This window comes from Triticum aestivum, chromosome 4B, assembly GCF_018294505.1.
Source record: "Triticum aestivum cultivar Chinese Spring chromosome 4B, IWGSC CS RefSeq v2.1, whole genome shotgun sequence".
NCBI classification, from domain to species: domain Eukaryota; kingdom Viridiplantae; phylum Streptophyta; class Magnoliopsida; order Poales; family Poaceae; genus Triticum; species Triticum aestivum.
Genome location: NC_057804.1, coordinates 300,431,111 through 300,448,218, shown reverse-complemented (window position 1 = coordinate 300,448,218; position 17,108 = coordinate 300,431,111). Strand labels below are relative to the sequence as shown.

General features: G+C 45.4%; 1 protein-coding gene across 2 annotated transcripts; it reads right to left on the bottom strand.

The window, feature by feature from the left end:
* Positions 1 to 4,111: 4,111 nt before the first annotated feature.
* Positions 4,112 to 16,558, bottom strand: LOC123092036 (phosphatidylinositol 4-phosphate 5-kinase 6). Of its 2 annotated transcripts, none has more exons than XM_044513689.1 (8): positions 15,194 to 16,558; positions 14,227 to 14,391; positions 13,957 to 14,122; positions 13,765 to 13,881; positions 6,083 to 6,276; positions 5,884 to 5,966; positions 5,729 to 5,813; positions 4,112 to 4,930 (listed from the first exon to the last, which is right to left on the bottom strand). In XM_044513689.1, exons 1-8 carry the CDS (start codon positions 16,327 to 16,329, stop codon positions 4,639 to 4,641), a joined length of 2,238 nt encoding a protein of 745 aa, XP_044369624.1. In that variant the 5' UTR covers positions 16,330 to 16,558; the 3' UTR covers positions 4,112 to 4,638. The 2 variants fall into 2 exon arrangements, with proteins under 2 accessions (XP_044369624.1, XP_044369625.1); XM_044513690.1 differs by having other exon boundaries at positions 5,884 to 5,963; positions 15,194 to 16,556.
* Positions 16,559 to 17,108: the final 550 nt, after the last annotated feature.

The following is a 17,108-nucleotide window of genomic DNA, read 5'->3' as shown; positions in this document are numbered from 1 at the left end:
GTTTGAGTAGATCCGTTTTGTCCTATGGGTTGATTGATGATCGTGATTGGTTTGAGTTGTATGTTTTATTATTGGTGTTGTCCTATGGCGCTCTCGGTGTCGCGCAAGCGTGAGGGATCCCTGTTGTAGGGTTTTCAATATGTTCATGATTCGCTTATGGTGGGTGGCGTGAGTTATAGAAGCATAGACCCGAGTAAGTAGGTTGTTTGCATATGGGAGTAAAGAAGACTTGATACTTTAATGCTATGGTTGGGTTTTACCTTAATGATCTTTAGTAGTTGCGGATGCTTACTAGAGTTCCAATCATAAGTGCATATGATCCAAGTAGAGAAAGTATGTTAGCTTATGCCTCTTCCTCATATAAAATTGCTATAATGATTACCGGTCTAGTTATCAATTGCCCAGGGACAAATAACTTTCTTGTGATAAAAAGCTCTCTACTAAAACTAATAATTGTTTCTTTATCTAAATAGACCCTAAATTTTATTTATGTGTTCTTTATTATCGTGCAAACCTATCCTGTCACACCTGCAAAGTACTTCTAGTTTTATACTTGTTCTAGGTAAAGTGAACGTTAAGCATGCGTAGAGTTGTATCGGTGGTCAATAGAACTTGAGGGAATATTTGTTCTTCCTTTAGCTCCTCATTGGGTTCAACACTCTTACTTATCGAGAAAGGCTACAATTGATCCCCTATACTTGTGGGTTATCAGGGTGGTGATTGGCGACAAGGCATGCCTCGCACAAGGGCTAGGAGCGGTCGGATAGGGGTTGGGCGCAGCCACTGGTCGAAACTTGGGCAGCGCGGGGCGCCCAATGGTGTGATGAACAGAGGGGGAAATGAAGGGAATGGGGGTGTTGCTCACTAGGGGTGCTCGGGGACGAGGTTGGATAGGGCAGAGGGCTCCGGTGAGGTAGATCGGGTGTGGGGCAGCGCCGGTCGTAGGCAAGGAAGACGCGTCGATCCCGATGATGCACTGTGGCTACGGTTGAATGGATCCTCGTAGATCATACCGAAGACGACGTCGGTCCTCTTTGGCATGGTCTTAGCTCAGGGAGGGAGGGGGCCATGGCCACAAGGTCGTTCATGGCGGGCGGAGCTCGGACGAAGCGGGAGAGAGAAACATCGCGAGGGAGGGGGAGGGAATGCTAGTGTTTTGGCCGAGGGGGTCGTGGGGTCATCTTGTAGGCAGCCAGGGGGGCGGATGGACGCCACGCACGGCGAGGCACAGCCATGGACGTGGATGTGTGCCACGACCCCCCTCCCGTGAACAGGAGGTAGGGGATGTCCATGGCGTGGGTTGGGATGCACTGTAGTTGCTTAGGGCGCAGACACACATCAATTTTCTTTTTTTTTTCATTTTGCTCTTTGTTTTGCATTTCTTTTTTATACCAAATGAATTTTTTAAAACGTGAGACTTGTCACAAAAATACTTGGCAATATTATGGAGTTGTCCACAAGGTTTGGGGGTTGTTTCGAATTCATCCAAATTATGTTTGATTTTAAATGCTCCACTCAAGTGTTGTTGGGTCATTTCAAAAATAGCTAAGGGCAATTTTGGAGTTTCAGATGATGTTGGGTTCGACATGACTTTGCTCAGTATATTATTAGCGATAATATGAACAATTTTTAAGTGTTCGGTGAGATAATTTCTAAGCTTGCAAGTACAATTCAAGTTTGATTTGAATTTGGGACAAGTGGCAAACAACTTAGCAAAATATGATAACTTGGCATAATTAGGGTGGCATAATCACTGTAGCTTTAATTGCAGGGGTGTTACACACGATGCCTTCCCCTAGGCCCAAATATGGTGAAGTATCATGCAGTCGATGTTCACATAACATCACTAGAGGAAGAATAACACAACATAATATCAAGACATTGAACGATGATCAACTTCACATGATTAATTATAACAAGACTTCTCCATGTCCTCAAGAACAAATAAAATTACTCACAACTCATCTTATTAAACATGATCAGTGGGTATGAACATATGATTAACAATCTGAACATAATAATCTTCCACCAAGTAAACCAACTAGCATCAACCCCAAGATGTAATCAACACTACTAGCACCCCTAAGAACCAATCTGAGGTTGATACAAAGATTGAACACAAGAGAGAAACTAGGGTTTATAGATGAGATGGTGGTGGTGAAGATATTGATGAATATGATGATTCCCACGATGATGAGGGGGTTGGTGATGACAAAGACTTTGATTTCCCCCTCCCGGAGGGAAGTATCCCTGGCAGAATCGCTCCGCCGGAGAGCAAAAGTTCTCCACCTCGAGACGACGGTGAAAAGTCCTGAAACTCCTCTTGATTTTTTTTTCTAGGACAAATATGATTTTATGGCCAAAGGACTCCAGGGATATTCCTCCTTTTCAAAAAATTGGCCAAAGGACTCCAAGTGGGGAGCCACCAGGGACCCACATGGCCAAGTGGCGAGGCTAGGGGGTGGTCGTGGCACCTCCCATGTGGCTGGCTGATGGGCCCCTCTGGCATATTTTGCTCCAATATTTATTATATATTTCAGAATAATTCTCCAAAAATCCGCGCTTCATTTTGAGCTTTGGAGAATTGCTATCTCTGTTGTAATTTTTTCAGGTCAGAATTCCAGCTGTCGATAATCTCCCTCCTTTGATGTATCTTGCATTTTAAGAAAGGCATTAGACTTGCATCAAATTATGGAATTAACATTAAAATGAGACAAATAAAAATAGGTAATTATAATGCAAAATGGACGTTTCACCATCCCCGTCGTTCAAACGGAGTGCCACATACTACTTCCGCAGCGGTGTTGCCTTCGCCGTGTGCACGTGGCCCCCGCTGAGTCGCATGGTCTTCATCATGTCCCACACGACCTTGGCCGTCGACTTGAAGCAGAGTGTGGACATCACCTTGGGACGTACAGAACGACACAATTCCTCCATGGCCAGGCGATCAGCCTCCCGCTCATCCGTGCCAACGTTCACCGCAACCCACATGCTAGGGGACTCAGTCATCACCTGCACCAGAAGTGCTCAATCTACGTAGTTCGTCTTCTGCACGGTCATCTCGCCAATCTTTTTCTTGTCGTCGAGGGTGATCGTTGCACACGGCGTGCCCTTCCGAGAGGGCGACATGGCCACAGGTCTAGGGAGAACCCAAGGCTCTGATACCAAATGACCGCCAAAATCACCTAAAACTCACACGATTGACACAATGGCTAGAGGTAGAAGAAGACTCAGGTGTTTGCGCTGTGTAAATGTTGCAACTTTATGCTTGCTTTCTGTCTTTTATTCAACAAAAAACAAAAAGAACGATAGGGTTGTGCCATGATCTGATTTTCTCGTGCCATCCCACGACTAACGGAAAAGTAGCTGGCTACTACGTCTAAGCTAACTACCTAAAGATCCACTAACTATGGCATGGTCGCATACAGAAAGTTGTGGGCTCATGCGACATTTATGTTATTTGCATGGAAACATAAAATCTGGAACGTGATATTTAAGTGGAATGTAAACTCCTTAAGTGGGACGTAAGTTATACAAGGAACATAAAATCCACAATGAAACATAAAATCCACCATGGAATGTAAAGGATCTGTGCACAGGTTTACGCTAATATTCATGTTTTTGGTTTGCCCTGCTGCCATCATCACAAGATGACCTGAAAGCACACCAAATGCTGATGCCTCAGTTGCCACTGAGTGGGGCCATCTCACCACTGCACGAGTTGAGAGTTTGCAAGTAGCATAGACATGGTCATTCTCAATACATCATCACCAGATTATATTCCACTGAGAATTCACATTATTCTCCTTATATCTCATAGTCAGAAACACCACCATCATGAATATACCTTGCTTTATACCTTGCTTTCAAATATTAGCGTAAACCTGTATGTTTCATTATGGATTTTATGTTCCTTGTATAATTTACGTCCCACTTAAGGAGTTTACATTCCACTTAGTTAACTGGGCAATTCTCTTCTGCTTAATTAATCGATGAGGCAAATCTTTTGCCTCCGTTTCGGAAAAAAGAATATACCTTGCTTTCCAGTGCACCCAAAGGTAGTAGTAAAGAAAATATTCAGGACCCATGCATCTTATTTAAGACGAGGGGATACCAAAACTGAGTTGATTAATCGCTATGGATTTGGAATCCATATTAGCTTGATGGTGTAGCCTAAAATCAACAATAAATGAATTTTCTCGCGGTATGCCAAAGGTTTCAGACTTTCAATATGGTTAACTTTCAGGAATGGTGACATTGGTATCCTCAGGCAAAAGAGCATTTGCAACCCCTGACTGGCCTGTGCACTTGTGGTTACATGCTTCTATGTGTGATTTGAATCTGGAAGTTACATCTACTCCTGTAAATATTAGTGAGTGAACTCCGTGTGTTATGTACGTAGCTACTCATATATTACATGAAAGCTAATCCAATTCCTGGAAGGCGAAGCATCAGCAGGTTCTCCAGCAACTCACTCATCCTGATGTCTTCTACGGAAGCTGCTGAAGGCAACCGACAAGGTACAAATTTGCACATGACATGCTATGCTGCATTATGCTCAGCTTGATCTTTGGCCCAGAAAAGTTGATCTTCGCTTTCAAAATTACATCAGCTGCTGGAGAAGGTGTCCATATGCTTTTAGCTGTCTACTCTGTCTTCTTGGAATGCTTTGTATATGAAATCTTTAAAGCGCCTGGAGTACTGTCTTGGATCTACCGCTGAAATGGATGTAGAGTCATATTGGAAAGATTTGTATGCATGCTCAATCTTTTTGCCTATATCGTAGTCTTGAAGTATGTCTATTATTCCAAAATACAATATAACATCACAGTATTCCCCAGTTGGCTCTCCAATAACATCACAGTCGTTCTTTCGGATTGTCAGTTCAGCTCTTGACAGCATATTCGCCCCAAGTTTAATCTTACACCACCTGTCCAACCAAATAATATCAATTATGTTTATTGTTACAAGACCTAAAGACCATTAAAATACCTTCATCAGATACATCTTCCAGGGGAAAATGGCATCAGGACAATCCTAAACATAAGGTGATAGCCTAATCTGATTTTTCATTAGATTTGACAAATTGTTTAGTGCCACTAGTACTAAAAAGTGTGAACTAAGCATGTGAATCCACGGTAAATCTGGTGAATATGAAAACATATACTCCCTCCGTCCGGAAATACTTGTCATCAAAATGAATAAAAGGGGATGTATCTAGATGTACATTAGTTCCAGATACATCCTTTTTTATCCATTTTGATGACAAGTATTTTCGGACGGAGGGAGTACAAGATAGGAAGGTTCTAAACAAAAAAATGTTTAATACTACTAGGTAACAATGGGGACCATATGACTGGATTGACACACTGGAGAATTTACACCACCAGAAACTATATGTGGTATACGCATTAACCTTAGAAATATCATTACCAAGAAATGACACAATAGGAAATATTACTAAATGAACCTAAAATACTTTCTAGTCAGAAGAATGAACATCCTGGCTATAGAAATTAATGTCAACTTTGTCATTTAAAATAGATGGGTACCTAAAACGTTTCCATGTCAAAATTTGTACCACAATGAAGCTGAAACATGAATCATCTCAATGATGAGCTGGCTCAAGAACTACATACTTACCAACTACATGATTAGAAAGAGCAAAAGCAATTATAACTAGGACTGTAGTATTAGGCAAGAGAACATAATTTACTGTCTTATTTACCTGTTTGGATCAGAAAGAAAGTGATTCCTGTCCCATCTTGAAACGCGGGGTGTGGCAGGTTTCTCACCATCGATGTCAATGGCACCTTTAACCAAAGTAAAAATCAAGTCAGCATTTTGTATTTTTACAAAGTGCCTTAAGTATCTCTCTCTTACCTCTAAAATGTACGCCCACCAAGAGACTGTAATCCATAATCTTCTCCTGCTCCAGAAATTCACAGTCTTTGTCCACTTGCCTGCTTCGAAGTATGTAAGAACTAGATTAGTACATAGGGTTCAGATATCATTGGTTAGCATTTGGTGCCTAGGTCATTCACAAAACACAATACAAAAATTAGGCATAAGATGTTCGCACCTTCGGAACTCTTCAAACCATTGTTTTTGCAACCGAAAGATAAAATTAAGATCAAGATCTTTCAGAGTTGTATGCTCATCAATCTCTGCCTGTGGCTTGTCAGTTGTCCGGCCAAGAGATGATCCTTTCAGATCAAATCGCCTATGAATAGTGTGATCGGAGCAGAACAGGTTCCCCATTATGACAAAACGAACCTGGGTGGTAGTACAGCATCAAGCAGACTGTCAGGATTGATGTTATGGCGCTGCTAGAAGGAGGGCGCGAGAGGGCCGGCCGGGGGCCTTTTTGCCCACGGCCGGGCAAGAGGGAAAGGATTTCCGTCTTAATTCTTGCTTGATTAGATTGATACATCTCCTATCTTTATATAGACAGGTTTACTTGGCTCCCAAGCAAGGCTTACTTGACCCCTAAGCAAGCAACCCTTATCTCTAATTAACCCTAAGACTAATGGGCCCATTAGGCCCATTATGTACTCTAACACTACACCCCACCTGGACATGCAGCTTGTCCTCGAGCTGCAGCCTAACCAACTTATAACCATGACTCGACGCAACACAAACCTAACACCTAAAAACAAGCCTTTTACATCTCGGCTTGTTTTATGACTCAGCCTGAAATGGACTCGGACGCTTTATTTTGGACCCCTCAACAAAAAGTGGACACCATCCGCACGTTGGACGTGCACGTGTACAGCCACCTGGATCCCATGGACACCACCTGGACCAAAGGAGTGCATGTGTATGGCCACCTGGAAGTGGTTGCAAGAGCGACCAGTAGAGGCTCCTTCGCGGCGGCCGGCTGCGGAAAGCAGTGGTGCTACGCGGTGCGCTCCTGTCGGTGACACCCTGCCTTCTCCCAGCTGGATGGCTGTTGGTCTGCACGGCACATGGAAGAGTGGAGGGCTTGCGATGGAGAATGACGAGGAGGGATGTTAAATTGTGATCCAAATTATACCGTATTGGACTAGACGTAGTACAAACGGTGTGGGCCTTTGCGTTGACGTCGACGCGTACGAGTACAACTCGTTTACTTGTCCTCCAAGGACTCTCATGTATTGCCCTCATATATACCCCATGTAGTTGCACCTCAGACGGTCTGTCGTTTCGTGCTTGTAATACTTCTCATAGTGATTGCGCCTTCGTGCGTCCGTGGTTTTCTCCCGCAAGGGTTTCCACGTAAAAAATCGTGTCTCTCTGTCTCATTTATTTCTCGTTATTATCTAACAAGTGGTATACAGAGCCAAGTTTACGGATACGAGATTTGAGACGAGAGAAGTTAGGGTTTTCATCGGCGTGCGCCGCCGCACACCGACCAGGCGATCCGTCCGGATCGATTTCTGCTGCACCGCCCTAGAAGCCGAGTACCCGAGACCGACAGGATTTCTGCAGCAGTCGTCGTTGTCTAATCCGTCGAGTTCCGCTGCTGCTCCACGTCTACGTACGGATCAAGTTCCGAGGAGATTACGCGTTGCCGCTGCTGCTACTCACGCGTTTTTAATTGATCGCTGGGGCTACTAGTACTTCCCACCGAGAGTACTAGTTGGGTCCTGTTCACGTGAAGACAAGAGCCTGCTAGTTCTGACGTGAGCTTGCACAAGTTTGGCTCTTGTGTTTTTGAACTCCAGTCGCTACATCTACCCCAGAAAGCTACCAGGTGCTATTTATCTAGTATTTTTTATTTTTGCTCCGCAAACTAATTCTGTCAAGAATTATTCTACTCCGACTTGTACTACTTTGTGCACAGATTTGTTCGACTCATGGCATCCATGAAGTACGATCTTCCGCTGCTGGACTGTGACACAAGGTTTATCCTATGGCAAGTCAAGATGCGTGCGTTGTTGGCACAGTCCGACTATGATGAAGCACTGGATAGTTTTGGGAAGAACAGAATTCAGGACTGGACTGATGAGGAGAAAAGAATTGATTGTAAGGCTTTGTCACAAATTCAACTCCATTTGCATAATAATATTTTGCAGGAAGTTTTGAGCGAGAAAACTGCCGCCGCTCTATGGTTAAAACTGGAAGGGATTTGCATGACTAAAGATCTCACCAGCAAGATGCATCTGAAGCAAAAATTATTCCTGCACAGGTTACCCGAGGGAGGTATGTTTTAAATCATATTTCAGAATTTAAAGAGATCATATCTGATCTAGCTGCAATGGAGGTTAAGTATGAAGAGGAAGATACTGCTTTAATGTTACTTTGTTCACTGCCAAGTTCTTATACCAATTTTAGAGACACCATATTATACAGTCGTGATACTCTCACACTTAATGAAGTTTATGAAGCTTTGAACTCTAAGGAGAAGATGAAATTAATGGTGCCTCATGATGGTTCGAGTTCATCCCAAGCCGAGGGATTATCTGTTCGTGGCAGGACAAAGGAGAAGAACTCCAATAATGGAAACAGAGGCAAAAGTAAAAACGGCTACAGGGGCCGGTCGCAATCCAGAGACAAGAAGTATTGCAGGTATTGCAAGAGAGACGGGCATGACATCTCAGAGTGTTTCAAGTTGCAGAATAAAGAAAAGAGGAAAGGTAACAAACAAGGTGAAAATTCTGCTAACGTTGCTCGTGATGATAGTTCCGATGATGCTCTTGTCGTTATTGCTGGATGTGCTGAGACCAATGATGAGTGGGTACTTGACACTGCATGCACTTTTCATATGTGTCCACATAGAGATTGGTTTAATAATTTTGATTCCACTACTTCTGCTGGTTCCGTTTTGGGTTTTGATAATTCACCATGCAAGATTGAAGGCATAGGTTCTATTCAAATCAAGATGTTTGATGGCATAATCAGAACTTTGACAGATGTTCGGTATATTCCGAAGATGAAGAGAAATCTTATCTCCGTTAGTGCCCTTGATGCAAAGGGGTACAAGTATTCAGGTGGAGATAGTGTTTTGAAGGTCACCAAAGGCTCCCTTGTTGTGATGAAAGGTGACTTAAGTTCGACCAATGGTCTTTATTACCTTCGAGGTTCTACAGTTTCAGGTAACGCTACTCCAGTTGTTTCAAAGAATTCTGATTGTGATGCTGCTAACCTTTGGCATATGCGTCTTGGACATATGAGTTAACTTGGTTTAGCAGAATTAAATAAGAGAGGTCTTCTTGATGGATATGAACCTGGTAAATTGAAATTTTGTGAGCATTGTATCTTCGGCAAGCACAAAAGGGTGAAGTTCAATATTTCGACCCATACAACTGAAGGTATTCTTTATTATGTGCATTCTGATTTATGGGGACCATCTCGCAAGAAGTCACTAGGTGGTGCTAGTTACATGCTGACTATTATTGATGATTATTCGAGAAAAGTTTGGCCTTATTTCTTGAAGCATAAATATGAAGCATTCTCAGCATTTAAGGAGTGGAAGATTATGATTGAAAGGCAAACTGAAAGGAAGGTAAAAATACTTCGCACTGATAATGGTATGGAATTCTGTTCTAAGCAATTTAAGAATTATTGCAAGTCTGAAGGCATTGTCAGACATTACACCGTTCCTTATACTCCTCAACAAAACGGTGTTGCTGAGCGTATGAACAGGACCATTATTTCCAGAGCCCGTTGCATGTTGTCCAATGCAGGTTTGCATAGGCGTTTTTGGGCTGAGGCCGCTTCCACTGCTTGTTATCTCATTAACCGTTCACCATCTATTGCTCTTAATAAGAAAACTCCAATTGAGGTATGGTCTGGTTCACCTGCTGATTATTCACAGTTGAGAGTTTTTGGTTGCACTGCTTATGCTCATGTTGATAATGGAAAGTTGGAGCCTAGGGCTGTTAAGTGCATCTTTCTTGGTTATAAGTCTGGTGTTAAAGGTTTTAAATTGTGGAATCCTGAAACCTAGAAGGTTGTTATTAGCAGAAATGTTATCTTTAATGAATCTGCTATGTTACATGATGTTTCATCTACTAATGTTCCTGTTGAGAGTGAACAGCAGCCTACTATTCAGCAGCCTACTGTTCAGGTGGAGCATGTTATTGATTCAGGTGATACATCTGGTAATGAAATTGTTGATGCACATGATGAACCCGTCGTTAATGATGATAATGTCACTCCCACTCCAAATCAGCCTATTGTTCCACCCAGTTGGAATCTTGCACGTGACAGAGTTAGGCGGGGTACTAATAAACCTGACAGGTTAATTGAAGAGTGCAATATTGTTTCTTTTGCTTTATCTGTTGCAGAAGAAATTGAAGGTAATTCTGAGCCTTCTTCATATTCCGAGGCTATTATTTCTGGTGATAGTAATAAGTGGATGACCGCTATGCATGATGAGATGGAATCACTTGAAAAGAATGGCACTTGGGATTTAGTAAAATTGCCTAGAGAGAAGAAACCTATTCGTTGCAAGTGGGTTTTCAAGAGGAAAGAAGGTGTTTCTCCTAATGATGAGACAAGATATAAAGCAAGGTTAGTTGCTAAAGGTTATAGCCAGATTCCAGGTATTGACTATAACGAAGTCTTTTCTCCTGTTGTGAAGCATAGCTTTATTCGCACTTTACTCAGTATTGTTGCCATGCATGATTTTGAGCTTGAACAATTGGATGTTAAAACTGCATTTTTACATGGAGAATTAGAAGAGGATATTTATATGGAACAACCTGAAGGTTTTGTTATTCCTGGAAAAGAAAAGCTTGTCTGTAAGTTAAAGAAATCTCTGTATGGATTGAAGCAATCCCCTAGACAGTGGTACAAGAGATTTGACACCTTTATGCTCTCTCAAGGTTTCAAAAGGTCTAATTATGATAGTTGTGTTTATTTGAAAACTGTCAATGGTTCAACTATTTATTTGCTCCTTTATGTTGATGATATGCTTATTGCTTCAAAGAGTATGTCAGATATTAATGAACTAAAGAAGCAATTGAGCAATGAATTTGAGATGAAGGATTTGGGTGCAGCAAAGAAAATACTTGGCATGGAAATATCCAGAGATAGACCGTCTGGAAAAGTATATCTAAGTCAGAAGGGATATATTGATAAAGTTCTTCGCCGTTTTAATATGCATAATGCCAAGCCGGTGAGTACACCGTTAGCTGCACACTTCAAATTATCATCAGCTTTATGTCCTAAGTCAGATGTAGATATTGAGTACATGTCTAGAGTTCCCTATTCGAGTGCAGTTGGTTCACTTATGTATGCCATGGTTTGTTCTCGTCCGGATTTATCATATGCGTTGAGTGTTGTCAGTAGATACATGGCTAATCCTGGAAAAGAGCATTGGAGAGCAGTTCAGTGGATTTTCAGATACCTGCGTGGTATTTCTAATGCTTATTTACAGGTTGGGAAAACTGGAGATGGACATGTTGGTTTTGTTGATTCTGATTTTGCTGGTGATTTGGATAAGAGAAGATCACTCACAGGTTATGTTTTTACCATTGATGGTTGTGCTGTGAGTTGGAGAGCAACTTTGCAGTCTATTGTGGCATGTTCCACTACTAATGCCGAGTATATGGCTATTCTGAGGCATGCAAAGAAGCTATCTGGTTGAAAGGTTTATATACTGAGCTTTGTGGAGATTCATCTTGCCCTACCGTATTTTCTGACAGTCAAAGTGCCATATATCTTACAAAGAATCCAATGTATCATGAGAGGACAAAGCACATTGATGTTAGATTTCACTATATTCGAGATGTTGTTGCTCAAGGTGATTTGAAGGTATGCAAGATAAGTACTCATGATAATCCTGCTGATATGATGACAAAGCCAGTTCCTACCAATAAGTTTGAGCTTTGCTCAGGCTTAGTTGGTATTTCTCATTAGTCCTATGGACTTTGACGCACAAGGTGTTTATGCTGATTTGGATGGAGTTCTTCACTTTCTTCGACTACTGGAGGGAATTTGGATCAAGGTGGAGATTGTTAAATTGTGATCCAAATTATACCGTATTGGACTAGACGTAGTACAAACGGTGTGGGCCTTTGCGTTGACGTCGACGCGTACGAGTACAACTCGTTTACTTGTCCTCCAAGGACTCTCATGTATTGCCCTCATATATACCCCATGTAGTTGCACCTCAGACGGTCTGTCGTTTCGTGCTTGTAATACTCCTCCTTATAGTGATTGCGCCTTCGTGCGTCCGTGGTTTTCTCCCGCAAGGGTTTCCACGTAAAAATTCGTGTCTCTCTGTCTCGTTTATTTCTCGTTATTATCTAACAAGGGATGCGCCACCCCAACCGCCGATGTCGCAGACTTTGAGGTCGCTGCCCGCGGGGAAAACAGCATGCCTAGCGCCCGCGGGGGAAACCGCATGCCCAAGATCCCCGACGCAGCGGACGAGATCGAGGTCCTTTGCGCAGCGAAGGGCAACTTGGAGGAGTGGCAGCTGCAGACCACGCATCTCCCGCACACGCCGACGCGCTAGGAGGCCGCGTGCAGCAGCCTGCAGCCTCACCGCCGCCGACACGTGGTGGGTAGCGATCCAAGACGGAAGCGGTGACGGCGACGGCGGGGACTTGATCTGCTGGATGTGGACGCCCTGGGACGGCGGCGGCGCTGATGGGAGCGAGGTCGTCGCACTCCCGTCGTAGGGCATCCCATACTGGACGGCGGAGCTGACCGGCGGTGGCTGCTGCGGTGCCGCGCCGGACGCGGCGGAGGCCGCCAGGAGCGGCGGCTACCACTGCAGCCAGGGCTGGGCGGTGGTGGCGATGGATGGCGGCTGCTGCAGCGGCCCGGCGAGCGCGGCGAAGGCCGCCTGGTGCGGTGGCTGCCACGACAGCCACGGCGGCGTGGGGGCGGCGATGGGCGTCGCAGCCGGGTGTGGCCCGTAGGACCCGGCCAAGAACAGGTGGATCTCCTCCCAGGTGAGGACGGCGGGGGTGGGTGCGACGGAGAACCCCGGCGCTGGCAGGAGCGGGGCGACGACCGTGGTGGTCGCCGGAGGCGACAAGGTGACCGGCAGCGGAAGAGACGGGCTTGGCGGCGGTGAAGACATGATCGAACCAAAGCTAGCTGATACCAAATTGTTATGGCGCTGCTAGAAGGAGGGCGCGAGAGGGCCGGGTGGGGGCCTTTTTGCCCACGGCCGGGCAAAAGGGAAGGGATTTCCTTCTTAATTCTTGCTTGATTAGATTGACACATCTCCTCTCTTTATATAGAGAGGTTTACTTGACTCCCAAGCAAGGCTTACTTGGCCCCTAAGCAAGCAACCCTTATCTCTAATTAATCCTAAGACTAATGGGCCCATTACGTACTCTAACAGTTGATACTCCCTCCATTTTTATATACAAGGCCACAAACTCAAATTACAGGTACCAATGTAAAATTTAATGTCTGCTTTAAAAGTCAGCTTTTCTTTTCGTTTACTGGGATGATAAATACTCCATATGCATGCAAGAAAACTGAGTGGAGGAAGTAGCTGACTGTCATTATGACTGCATGCATGCAACTATTAAACATGTTGCTAGTACGAGAAAATATCATTAATTTTACCTCGATTACTGTTGGTGGCCTTATATAGATGCAAAACGTATATTTCATAGTGGCCTTGTATATAAAAATGGAGGGAGTATTATACTTGACAACAGCAGATTCATGAATAGGAGTAATTACAGCGTGAGGACAGAATGAAAACCCTTATATACGTGCTATTTTGGCATTTCACTCTTTCTTCTAATACAAATGATGCACATTTTGTGTGTGTTTGCGCAAAAAAGAAACAAGTATATACTTTCTAACCTTCTTCTGGTTTGCTCCAGCCAACTTCACACAGTGTAGACCAAAAAACTTTGCCACTAGGGTATTCTCAAATGCGCGGACATGATTGTAATAAGCATGAAGCATCTTCAGAAGCATCTGTAAGGAAACAAATAATCCATAAGTTCAGAACAAAATTTCACGTTCAGGCGAAGACAGAAAAGGAGGACAAACCTTTACTTCAGATTTCTTCATTGTCTTTATCATGTATCGATCATCGTTTGTCAAGTAAAAGAAGCTTCCACTCTTACCAGGGGATGAGAGCTCACGTAGAGCATCATCTCCACACAGAGATAGCATATAGTCGGCTGGATCGACCTTGAACAGCTTGCGCAATGTCCTGTGAATTAGTTCAGAACAAATATGTGTGCATATGTTGATGAGTACAATACCATAATATGGTCATAAGATAGGAAAATCTTTCTCTTGGGAGTGATGACCAACCAGAACACCTTTGGGCAGTAATCTTTCCATTTGAAATCGCTAGAATTGTGTGGAGGGGTATATTTCGAGCCTTCTGGGGGGAATTTTGTCCATACTTTTTCCTTTGGGTCAAATGCTGATGATTTCAGATCTAGTATAACCTGACCTTGCCTTCCTACTGCATGCCTATGCCCAAGATAGCATATTCAGATATTAAGAAATTGTAACGTATAAGTTCAGAAAGACATTCATCAATCGTATGAAAATAAATTCTCTGTCCAAAAAAAGAACTTCGAATTTATCGAGTTTATACTACAAAAACTACATATACAAGACTTGAAAATAAAAAATAAATCCTGATTTCTAAAAGTAAATTGGGTAATGTAAGAAAATATACATGCTACTGCGGGTGACCTAACAGCCCCTGGGGTAACAACAAGTACCATTTTCTGATCTATTCAATACTCGCCAGTTAAAAGGAGACATTTTCAAGTGTGCATGGTCCATTTTTTTGTGGACACCAAGTTTGTAATAGTTCATTGGTAATCCTTATAAGCATCATTTTTCGTTGAAGAACTAAACAAAATTAAGTTTTATATCTTCAAAATGTGCAAGCCTTCTTGGGTTTATGAAATGTAATTTTGTTTCTAAATTTCTGTTATTGATATCTGTTCGATATTTTGTGCTTCCAATGTATGTATGGCAAGGAAAAAAAAATAGGCTTACATTACTTGCTAAGAACATTATAATGTGCATGTATGTGCTTCAGTTCTCTCCAATAGAATGGAACATTGTTGGTGTTCATGTTTAGCAACAACATGATAAACAGTTAAACGAGCAATCTCAATGCAGATCCTCTGACAATCATGGCGATGTCTAATTGAAATTTCAAATCTCTCTCTCAAAAAAAAAAACACCTCCACCAGTTTCTGTAATTCACAGGAAGAATAAGAATTCAAGGTGTACTAATCAGGGGAAAGAAATGCACCTGATGCCCAGCTGCAGGTTGAGCATGAGCTCGTAGTTCTTGTGCCCCTTGGCAATGGTCTCCCCCTGCCGCTTCGACACCCGCAGCGGTGCACCCTTGGCTACTTGTGGCGCTGGCGCCGGCGAAGGGAGCGGCAGCAGCCCCCTACCCTCCCTCGTACTGTTACGACGCTTCCAGTCGTCAGCAAGCTCGCACTTGACGTCTCCATCTGAACCCCAATTACTCCCACCCGAAAGATTGCTCCGGCCCGACGACGAGCTCCCGCGCCCACTGACTGATCGCGCCAGCCATTTTAGAGACCTCAGTGACGGCAGCGCCGACTGGCTTTCCGTGCCAGAGCGCACACACTCCGGCAGCTCCCTCGTGAACACCTCCCTCGGGTCGCGCGTCCTCGTCTCGCCTGCCGCCCCCGGGGATGGGTAGTACACGCCCTTCTGGTGCAGGGCGCCGCCGGGGGCCTCCCGGCCCCAGAACCCGACGTACAGGCTGCCGTCCGACCACCGGAACGTGCCCTGTCCGCGCGGGCGGCCGCCCTCCCAGCCGCCATCGTAGCGGTTGCCGTTCGCCCAGACCAGGGCGCCGCGGCCGTGGATGAGCCCCGCGCGCCAGCCGCCGGCGTACTCGGTGCCATCGCGCCAGGTGTAGCGGCCACACCCGTCCGGAAGCCCCGCCCGCCACTCGCCGTCGTAGCAGTCGCCGTTGGCGTATCGCTTCTCGCCGGCGCCGTGCTCGAGGTTCTTGGCCCACGCGCCGCGGTAGCTGTCCCCCGCGGCGCCCACGTAGGTTCCCGCGCCGTGCATGAACCCGTCCAAGAACTCGCCCTCGTAGGTGGCTCCCGACGGCCAAGAGAACCTCCCGCGTCCGGTGGCCTTGCCGCGGCGCCACTCGCCCTCGTACATGCAGCCATCCGCCCACAGGTACTTGCCGTCGCCGTGTGGCACGCCACCGCGCCACTGGCCCAGGTAGAGATCTCCGTTGGAGAGCGCCCGCTCCGAGCGCTGCTGGTCCTGCGGCTCGCTGGTGTCGGAGCTGCTGCACGAGGGCGGCGCGTCGGGGTCTTCGCCGGGGGGCGGCATCGGTGACACGCGGCACGCGCACGGTCGTCTCCCGCGCCCTGGCCGGGCGCGCTCGTGCATTGGTCGTCTCGCTGCGCAGGTTTAAGGGCTCCCGGCTGCGGCGTGGATCGTGCAAGGATCTAGCAGCGCCGGCGGCCGCGCGCGCGCGCGCGCCGCGGCGGCATTGCCGAAGGAGTCGGTGGGAGGAGAGAGAAGGTGGCCGGAGAGAAATTTTTAGACAGTCCAAAGCGGAATGGGGGCGAGAGGGAGTGGAGGAGGAGAGGGACGTCAGGTGGGACGTGCAAAGAGGTGCTGTCCTGTTCTCGATTTTGTTTTAATATCGATTGAAATTGCTCTTATATTATGGGATGCAGGGAGTAGAAACCCGTGGTTTGTTTAAAGATGTACATTTGCAGGCATACTACTTGTATTAATTCTAGTATATAATGTGGCTGGGCAACTCGCTCCCCCGGCAAGCCCCCGGTGTCATGCGTTTTTTGCCCTTTGATCTTGTCAGTCTGAGCTTTGACTTTGTGTGTATCGTTGGATGTTCGCTGGTAGTTACAGTGTTTTGTTTTGACCATGTGGTAGTTTTGCATGGCCCAATGTTCGATGGGCTCTTGCAGCTTCTGTCATGGCTGGGCCAGCCCTTTCAAGGTGCGAGTGCGCCCAGTCCTGCGCGTCGCGTGGTTTGCGGGAGCATAGGGCAAGTCGTGGCCTGGAAAGTCCCTCGCCCGCATGCCGCACCCCTCCCTCCATCCTCGATTTCTCTCCCTTCCCAGCAAAGTGTCAGAACCTAGCCGCCAACCCTTCTCGTCTAGAGCTCGCGCCCCCTCAGCCTCCTCTCCTCCGACTCCCTC